Source organism: Lycium ferocissimum, unplaced genomic scaffold (assembly GCF_029784015.1).
Source record: "Lycium ferocissimum isolate CSIRO_LF1 unplaced genomic scaffold, AGI_CSIRO_Lferr_CH_V1 ctg9425, whole genome shotgun sequence".
Taxonomy (NCBI): domain Eukaryota; kingdom Viridiplantae; phylum Streptophyta; class Magnoliopsida; order Solanales; family Solanaceae; genus Lycium; species Lycium ferocissimum.
Window position 1 is genome coordinate 15,386 of NW_026727720.1, and position 10,368 is coordinate 25,753.

At 40.5% G+C, this 10,368-nt stretch overlaps 1 protein-coding gene and 1 non-coding gene across 2 annotated transcripts; one reads left to right on the forward strand and one right to left on the reverse strand.

The window, feature by feature from the left end:
• The first annotated feature begins 1,083 nt into the window (after window positions 1-1,083).
• Window positions 1,084-5,041, forward strand: LOC132046098 (uncharacterized). The gene is made up of 2 exons (XM_059436642.1): window positions 1,084-1,485; window positions 4,730-5,041. The coding sequence occupies exons 1-2, from the start codon at window positions 1,084-1,086 to the stop codon at window positions 5,039-5,041; spliced, it is 714 nt and encodes a 237-aa protein (XP_059292625.1).
• On the reverse strand, window positions 4,477-4,581 carry LOC132046099 (small nucleolar RNA R71). The gene has a single exon (XR_009412597.1). It is a non-coding gene; the product is annotated as a small nucleolar RNA R71 (small nucleolar RNA).
• Window positions 5,042-10,368: the final 5,327 nt, after the last annotated feature.

Genomic DNA, 10,368 nt, shown 5'->3' on the forward strand with positions numbered 1-10,368 from the left:
GGACCGTATAATATTTACGGTCCGTATGTTGATCCGACGGGGGCAATTTTGTCAACTTATTTTTCACGACTTAGACCATTATAAATACCTGATGTAGGGTTTTTGTAGACTACAATTCACCAGATTTCAGTCTTAATTTCCTTAAGCATTGAATACTCATAGTTTTTGAAGTCTTTTTGGGATTACAAACAATTGCAATTATTTTCTCTTCAATTCCAATCAATCATTCGTAAGCATTATGATCTCAATTATCTATTATTGTTCTTCTTCTTCTATGAGTAGCTAAATTCTTGACTGAGGTTGTGAACCCAAAGATGGGTGTTATGTGATTGGGAATTGGGATTGATATATGCACAATGGATTGTTAGGGTTTATCTACTCTTTATTCTTCATTCATAATTAATGGTTGCAAATATTAGTTAAAGCCGTCAACTTTATTTAACTTGGAAAAGCACTTAGGGTTGGGTAAGAATAGATAACAAGAACTCAAAGCTTTAAACTTTGTTTAATAAATACACTTAGGAATAAGAAGAATTTACTTAGCGTAATTGACCGTTCTTCATATCAACTTTCTTATATTTGGAAAAATCATAGAAAGAATTAATCTTTATTTATTGGGAAATAGTAGGGATTCACATAGAGATTAAGTGCATTCATATAACGGTCCATTAGAAGTATATCAAGATCAATACCCATGGTCATAAATTTTATCTAACGGGGACACAACCTTGGTTTCCTTTACCATACGTTACAATCCAAAGAAATTAGTTAGCAATTAGTCATAAACAATCAACTTTCTACAAAAATCATCGGATTAAGACATTAGACCTAAATTAAGCATTCTACGATTTTAGTAACCTTTTTACACCGTATTCCCTATGGGATTCGATCCCAACCTCGTTGGGTTACAATATTTAACATCGTTCGCTTTACACTAATTAAAGGTGTAATTCGAGCGTATCAAATTTTGGCGCCGTTGCCGGGGAATACGGTTTTGAAATTACTAAATAATGTTTGCTTTGATTGAAGTCTGTTTCTTATTCCATCACACCTTTTTTGCTATTCCTTGTGAATTAGGTGAACATGAATCAGAATCAGCGAAACCAACGTGCAGCAGCTAGAAACCAGGGTGTTCAATTGAATGATCACGCGAATGAAACGGATAACGAGAATGTCTTCGCTGATCTTATACCAGAGGAGGACTATGCATCTACTATTGTTCATCCTCGGGTTGGAGCTACTAGTTGGAAAATTGACTCCTCTCTCTACCGGTTGTTGAAGCTTGAGGGCTACCTTTGGAACTCTACCGAGAATGATCCTCAACGACATTTGCAGAACTTTGTGGATGCATGTGCTCATCCCATCCAAAACAATGTGTCACAAGATGTTATTCGGCTAAGGCTCTTCAAATATTCCTTAGCTGGAGAAGCAAGAACGTGGTTTAAGAAACTGCCCCGGAATTCTATTACTTCATGGGCAGAGATAGTAGCTGTCACGACCCAACCCGTAGGCCATGACTAGTGCCCGAGCCGGGCACTCGTATACACTTGTTATCTATAGTCATACACTGCTAGCATGAACGAGCTGATATAAGTATAAGGGCAAAACATATGTAAGTCGAAGCTACTTATCTCCTGAAGAGCTACAGCCTATAACAGTTAATATCGCATAAGAGCGGCAAGGGTACATATATATATATAGGGGAACGTCCCAACAAAACACAAGCCGAGAAGGCTACCTTCATACACATTTGCCATAATGAACATATATCTACGCAAGCGCAAGGCTCGCCACTACAAAATGGGAACGCCCCAAACACAAGTCATGTTCGCACAACAAAACATCAACTACACACGAGACCCACACATGTGACCACGGACCTCTAGGAGTGACAACGACATCATATGATGGGACGGGGCCCCGCCGTACCACGAACAACAACATATATATACATATCAAAGGTTATACCACGAAACTATGCTCGGAACAAAGGAGCACGGAATAGCCGAGTAGATATCCTAAGCCGGCGGATCTCCGAAGCGTGTGTGTACTGCGGGCATGAAACGCAGCCCCCGAAGAAAGGGGGTCGGTACGAAATATGTCTTCGAGTATGTAAAGCGTGAAACATAGTAAATAGAATCATATACGAGACAAGGTGTATAGGACTCAATACAACAACGAGTTTCACAAAACTTACCTTTAAACATACTTCATTTATATCGTTCTCATATCAATGTCAATATAATGCTTTATAATCAAAGCTGCATAATCATTACGTATATAACATATATAACGTGTCCGGCCCTTTAGTAAGGGACTCGGTATTTATAATCATAACATCATAAACGTAAGCATATTCGTGTCCGGCCCTTTAGTAAGGGACTCGGTAATAAGGAATATATGCCCTCCTGGCCTCCATCTCCAAATCATCATATCATCACATCATCATCATCATCATATATATATATATATAACGTGTCCGGCCCTACAGTGAGGGACTCGATGAATAGTATAATAGATCGGCGCACGAGAACGTACCCCGGCCGGGACTCGGTGAAGGATATAGCGGTAAGCACGAGCGAGTAATAAGCAACCACATATATATGTAAAACATTTTTGAGACTCAATGAATAGTAACTAAATCAATTCTTGGACATTAGCATGTTACATTATATAAAAACCAAGCATACTTATGCAATTCCTTTTAAAAAAATAAGAACTCTTGTACATTACATACTAGTCCATCATGTAATAAATAACGAGATCATATTTCAACTATACCAACATTTTCAACATTTCGGACGAATAACAATCACATATCATACTAAGAGTTAGAGAGTGGAGTCACCCCGAGGCTCAGATTATATCTTACTTACGTCTAGGACATGCCAAAAGAAGGAAGGAATAGGCTTTGCGTACCTTTAGCGTTTAGTCGTATAATAACTTGTACTTGCTGCCCAACAACACTTATCCTATATCAAGATATCAAGAGCTACAGTTAGTTTACAAAGGATTTTAATACGCACTCTAACACTCACAATCCCTTTCAAACATTTGGACGACGTTTCGTTCGCATTCGAACCAACTAGTGCTACAAGCTAACATTGCTAGTCATTCCTTTCTTATATCTTTCCAAGCTTGTTTAACATGACTTAGGGAACTTTGGACAGCTTGTATGTCACACAATTCAGTTCCAACTCACAGCCAAACAGCCCATACAACCCTACCATTTCACCTTTACTACATGTTCATAATAACATTCAATCATTCAACAACATTACTTCACTTCTAATCTTAAAACAGTCCACGGTTTGGACTGCTTATACATCTCAACATGATTTGTTTCATTAACACCTTAATTCACCTATTCAACATACATACAATGTACCACAATGTGCACAACAACAACAATCAAAACTTGGCACAAAACAGTCCATAAAAGTCCCCTAAAAACGGTCCCTTACACGGCTTCAATGCCATTCCTACATTTCATGATTTTCACTTATTTATTCATACTACAACACTTTCAATCCACTTCCAATACATGTATAAGAAGACTAAACATGATTCCATGAAAGTCTACAACACACGGCTCATTCAAACTTTAAGAAAACGCCCTTCAATTCTAACATGCACATCATAAACCAATTTCTAAAATCTTTGTTCAACTACATATGTTGACATACATTTATTTACCAACAATGCATGCAAAATGGAACCAACCATGGCTTCACTAAGCTCACGGCTCAACCTCAAGTTCAACCACAACAACAATCCAACAACAACATACATGAATTATACATTCAAATCATCATATATCACAAGAAAAATGATCATTCTTACCTTGCAACTTGTCCTTCAACCTTGGCCAAATCTTCAACTTTCTTGAATGCTACACCTCCTAGTCTCCTCCCAACAACTACCACACGTCCTTATACACTTGAGGAGGATTTAATTTGCTTGGAAAATTAATTTTTCTGGATCAAATGGAGCAGTTCATTCTCGGCCGGCTATGGCGAGACTCTCCCTCTCTATCTCTTAATTTCTCTATCTTGTAAGTGATGAAATGAGCTTCTAATTGAATTGTGAATCAGCAATTTTCCTTATATAGGCAGTCCACAAAGTGGACATGTGTCCCACCCAAGTTGTTAGCCAATAAAAGTTGGCCAAATCACAAGTGGGACCCACACGGCCACTTAGGCTCACTAATGGTGTAATTAAGCTCTTAATCTCTCTTAGTCATCCAATCTTGGTCAATTAATCTTTATTCTCCAATAATGATCTTATACCACACTAAATCTATTGGCAACTTGTGCATAGAAACGAAATCGGGAGGTGAAAACCCTTACCGGGAACCCTAAAATAGCTTTGTCTTTAACTTGTCGCACTTAGCTTACTAATGTCCCAGTGTAAAGATACGGGGCATAACAGTAGCAGTCTTTCTCAAGAAGAGGTATCCTCCTAGTAAGAAGGCTGAGATCGTGACAAAATCTATGAATTCAAACGGCAACCGGGGGAACAATTATATGAAGCTTAGGAGAGATTTAAAGAATATCTACAGAAGTTTCCGACTCATGATTTTTCGGATAACATATTAATGGAGAAGTTCTACCGAGGGCTGGATCCTGTAACACATTCAATTACGAATAATGCAGTTGATGGTTGTTTTATGGATAAATCTTATACTCGAGTTACCAACATACTTAACAGATTGACTACGCACAATCAGGCTTGGCACTTGAACAATGCTGATATTGTACCCTACGGGAATGCTATGATCCAAAATATGGCGAAGGAGAATCAGGATACTCAGCAGAAATTGGTTCAACTTGCAACAAATATCTCTTTACTGACAAAGAAGTTTGATGAGAACCAGATCAAGAAGGTAAATATTTGCAAAGATGCCTCAAGTATGCCGAAGGGGATGTACCAAGTCCAAGAGGGTCCATATCATGAGGAACCTCTTATGCAGGTTGAAGATGCTAACTATGTGAACAAATCTCAAGGGGGTTATCAAAGGCAAAATTTCCAAGAGGGTTAACATAATCAAAATCAATGGAAACCTCAGCAGGGCCAAGGTACTTACAACAACAACAAGGGGAACTACAATAATAAATATGGTAGTGCGAACCAAGGGAACTACAACAACAACAACAATTTTAGAAATAAGAGTTCCAATCCATATAACCCACCAAAAGGGCAGTTAACTGATCAAAGTAGTTCGAGGGTTGAGGCAATGCTTGAGAAGGTTCTAGCAAATCAAATCAAGTGTGATAAGACATTATACGGGCTAACGAGAGACAATGGGATCTCATACCGCTATTCAAAAGCTTGAGTTACGGATGCGTGATATTTCTAGAGAGCAACATCCTCCTAAAAAGGGAGGACTCCCTAGTGCCACTATTCTGAATCCAAAGAATAGGGGCGGTAGTGTTGGCCGTGTGATTGCTATCAGTACACGGAGTGGTAAAATACTCCAAAGTACTGAAAAGAAGGTTGTTGATCTCGAGCCAATTAATGAATAGGAATAGGTGCAGTCTGACGCACAAATTATTGATGATGAGCTTCCTAGTAAAGAGAAAGTTGCTGATATTCCAGAAAGTTCGAGGGTGGCTGATGACAAGAGCAAGTAGACTGTAAAAGGGGCTCTCCGCCCTTTGATTCAGCTTTTTAAATCTAAACATCCCTTTTCTCAGAGGTTGGTGAAGAAGAAGGAAGATGCTAAGTTCAAAAAATTTTATGATCAGCTGAAGCAGTTATCTCTGAACTTTCCATTCTTGGATTCTGTCAAGGAGATGCCCGGTTTTGCTAAGTACTTGAAAGACCAAGAAGAAGGCAGTGCAACATGAAACCGTGAGTTTAACTCACACTGTGAGTTCTATTATTTCAACAACTATTGTCCAGAAAAAGAGAGATCCTGGGGCGTTCACCATTCCTTGTTTTGTTGGGTATCATGATTTTGCTCGTGCTCTATGTGATAATGGGGCGAGTATAAATTTGATGCCACTTGCTATCTACAAGCAATCAGTTTTGGGGATGCCAAGGCTGACTACTATGAGATTACAGATGCCTGAGATCTATTAAGCGGCCGGTTGGCATAGTTGATGATGTTCTTGTGCAGGTTGGTAAATTTATATTGCCCGCTGATTTTGTGATTCTTGACTGTGCTGTTGATCGGGACATTCCTATTATTCTGGGAAGACCTTTCCTTTTTACGGGAAGAGCTCTGATGGATTAGGAAAAGAATGAAATAAAATTCTGAGTCAATGACGAGGAAGTTACTTTTCAGGCAAGTAAGGTGATAAAGTTACCCAAGTGCTTATGAGAGAATTTTGGTGATTGATTCTTTTGATGTTGTTGATGAAGTTGTGGAATTCAAGATGGAAGAGGAAAGTTTAGAAGAAGCTCTTGCTGCGATTCTTGTAAATTTTAATGTTGAAGATATGGAGGGTTATGTGGAGACGGTTAATTCGCTTGCTGGGTTGGGCTCATATTCTTACCACCCAAAGAAGCTTACTCTTGATCTGGAAAATAGAACAACTCCTCCAGCAAAGCCTTCTATCGTTGAGCCACCGAAGCTTGAGCTTAAGCAACTCTCAATGCATTTGAAGTATAAGTTCCTTGGTCCAAATAATACGTTACCAATGATTATTTCAACATTGCTGACTGAGGAGCAGATTGAGAGGCTTGTGGAGATATTGCGTGAGTATAAGCGTGCTATTGGTTGGACCATAACAGACATTCGGGGGATTCCTTTTGGGATCTGTGAGCATAAAATCCAGTTAGAGGAGGACAGCAAGCCAAGTGTGGAACATCAAAGGAAACTGAATGAGAATATGCAAGAAGTTGTCAAGAAATAAATCATCAAGTGGTTGGATGCTGGAGTGGTTTACCCTAAGTAAATGGGTAAGACCTGTTCAAGGTGTTCCGAAAAAGGGCAGCATCACAGTGGTGCCCAATGCAAAGAATGAGCTAATTCCGATGAGGACTGTGATAGGTTGGAGGGTTTGCATGGATTATCGCAAGCTTAACACTGCTACTTGCAAGGATCACTTTCCTGTGCCTTTTATTGATCAAATGCTTGATCGGCTAGTGGGGCAGTCTTAATATTGCTTCCTTGATGGTTATTTAGGCTACAATCAAATCAATATCACCCTTGAGGATCAGGAGAAGTCGACATTTACTTGTCCTTGTAGGACATTCGCTTTCAGCAGGATGCCTTTCGGTCTTTGCAATGCACTTGCTATATTCAAGCGGTGCATGATGTCGACATTTTCCGATATGGTGGAAGACTTTCTTGAGGTCTTTATGGATGGCTTCTCGGTTGTTGGTGGTTCTCTTTTGAGCTAAGGGCCTTTCGGAAATAGCCTCCCTACCACGGTGGGGGTAAGGTCTGCATACATTTAAGCCTCCCCAGACCCCACATTATGGGATTCAACTGGGTATGTTGTTGTTGTTGTCGTTGTTCTCGGTTGTTGGTGATTCCTTTAATGACTGTCTTGACTATCTGAGTCAAGTGCTTAAATACTGTGAGAAGACCAATCTGGTACTGAATTGGGAGAAGTGCCACTTCATGGTGAAGGGAGGGATCGTCCTCGGGCATAAAATCTCTGAAAAAGGGATTGATATCGATCAGGCGAAGATTAATGTGATTTCAAAGCTCTCTCCACCTATCTCAGTTAAGGGTGTCCGGAGCTTCTTAGGACACGCTGGTTTCTATAGGCGTTTCATCAAGTATTTCTCAAAAATTGCTAACCCGATGTCTAAGCTTTTTGAAAAAAAGGCTAAGTTCAAATTTGAGGAGAAGTGTCGCAAGGCATTCGATGAATTGAAGGAGCGTTTGACCACAACTCCTATTATTGTTTCTCCTGACTGGTCTCTGTCGTTCGAGTTGATGTGTGATGCGAGCGATTTTGCTATCGGTGCTGTGCTTGGCTAGAGACATAATAAAATCATGCACCCTATCTATTATGCCAGTAGAATATTGAATTCGGCTCAGATGAATTACACAATGACGGAGCAAGAGCCGCTTGCTATAGTTTTTGCTTTTGAGAAATTCGGGCCTATCTGTTCGGGTCCGAAATTGTGGTATACACTGATCATGTTGCATTGAGGTACCTGATGGCGAATAAGGAAGCTAAGCCCCTATTGATCCGATGGGTGCTTTTGTTGCAAGAAATCGATTTCGAGGTGAAAGACTGCAAGGGAACTAAGAATCAAGTTGCTGACCATCTCTCTCAGTTTGAAAAAGCTGGGAGACCTTCAATGAGCTAGATATAGATGATGCATTTCCAAATGAGCGAGTGTTGGCGGTGTCAATGGAGGTGGCACCTTGGTATGCAGATATTCCCAACTACTTGCTAACAGGCATAATTCCAGAGGAAATCAAGTCATACCAAAAGTAGAAGTTCATGCGAGATTCTCATCAATACTATTGGGACGAGCCATACTTGTTTAGAACATGCGTTGATAACATCATTCGGCGTAGTATTCCTGAAAGTGAAGTGATGGCGATTCTGAAGACATGCCATGACTCTCTAGTTAGGGGTCATCATAGTGTTAACTGAACTGCTGCTAAAGTTCTTGAATGCGGTTACTACTGGCCAACTCTCTTTCATGATGCAAATCTGTTGGTGTGGTATTATAATTAGTGTCAGAGACAAGGGAGTATAGTGTCACGACCCAGCCCCGTGGGCCGTGACTGGTGCCCTACTTAGGCACCCAAACAAACTTACGAACCGAATCGTTATACTAGGACACATCCAGATTCAACAGACATTATTCATACCGATAGCTGATAGCAGACGTCGTACAAATACAGAAACGAATACTGTCCTAAGCGGTCGCCCGTGTAGAATCATCAGATCAAAATCAAAATTGGCGGAATGCACATCGCCCAGAACCACACATACATATAAACATATGGGCCATATCGGCCATAGTAACATACGGGCCGCTTAAGGACGCAAAACAGAATCACATTCGAACAGACCGGACCCATGACCCACAATGCGACTACAGGCCTCTACAGACAAACAGAACATACGAACGTATGACGGGACAGGGCCCCGCCGTACCCAAATAGTCACAAACGTACAGAATATACATAGCAAAACAAATATATACCAAGTGTGGGCTCCGGATCGAGGGGAGCACTCCAAAATAGCAGAATGTGTAGCCTAAACCGGGGGATCACCCAACCGAGCGTACGTACTCGCGGCATGAAACGCAGCCCCCGAAGAAAGGGGGTCAGTACGAAAGAAGTACTGAGTATGTAAAGCAGGAGGTACAGTAATCCAAATCATAACTAGAGTCAGAAGATACAGAACAAATACAGAAGTAACTGACCAAACCTTGTGCGGAATACAAATGTGCAGAATGCAAATAAAAATCGTGCATAGGGCTCAGGAACGTGGTCACCCCCTGACGCTGGTGCCACAACACATCATACTCCAGAAGTTTTCAAATCTCCGTACAAACTCCGAACACATCACAACATCACACACACACATCAAATCATCGTCGAATCGATCAGATGCCATATCACATCATAACACCATAAACGGTAACCGGCCCTATGGCGAGGTCTCGGAAACCGTAACACATCATGCGCCGAATGTGTCATAATGCGCACGATCACAAACCGGCCGGGCACCGGCGAACGAAACCATAATAATTGGCACGAGCGGAGTAGTGCAGAAACCATATGCATATCAAAAGTAGGTTCTAAGACTGGATACATGATCTCATATACATATATAATAACTTCGGAGGGCTTAAAACAAGTATCGAGTTATTCGGAATTAACATACAAAAGTCGCGAACTTTTAAATTATCAATTTTTCTCAAAAACACATCGTAGATCATTTTCAGAAAATTGTAACATCATTCATAGTAGCGAACTCTCCAAATATCATTATCGGACATTTCAAACGGACCTTAACGTCATAGGCAAACACTTCTTTTCATATCGTACGAAAATGAGCCAAACAAATCAAATAAGGGAAGTCTCGGAACTTGCGGGCCCACCTCGGGTCGAGTCGAGGCGGCGGACATAAATTTCCAACGTTAGGTTCCATAAGGTTATCCGTGATAGTTGCGGAGCAATTTGGATTCATTTACGAAAGGTACGAAGGTTTATGCATTCTTATATCCAAAGATAAGCATTTTGATTCAATTGTGCTGAATGAATAGTAACTAAAATCAAACTCGGATCTCTAGGAGCGGGGATTATCCCCAAGGTTCCGTTTTCGGCCTAGTAGGTCTAGGACATGCCATAAAAGAATAGGTAAGCTTTACATACCTTGGTTGCGCCTTATGCTCGTCCAATTTCAATTCCGTTTCGTCAAGAATCTACAAATGGTCATT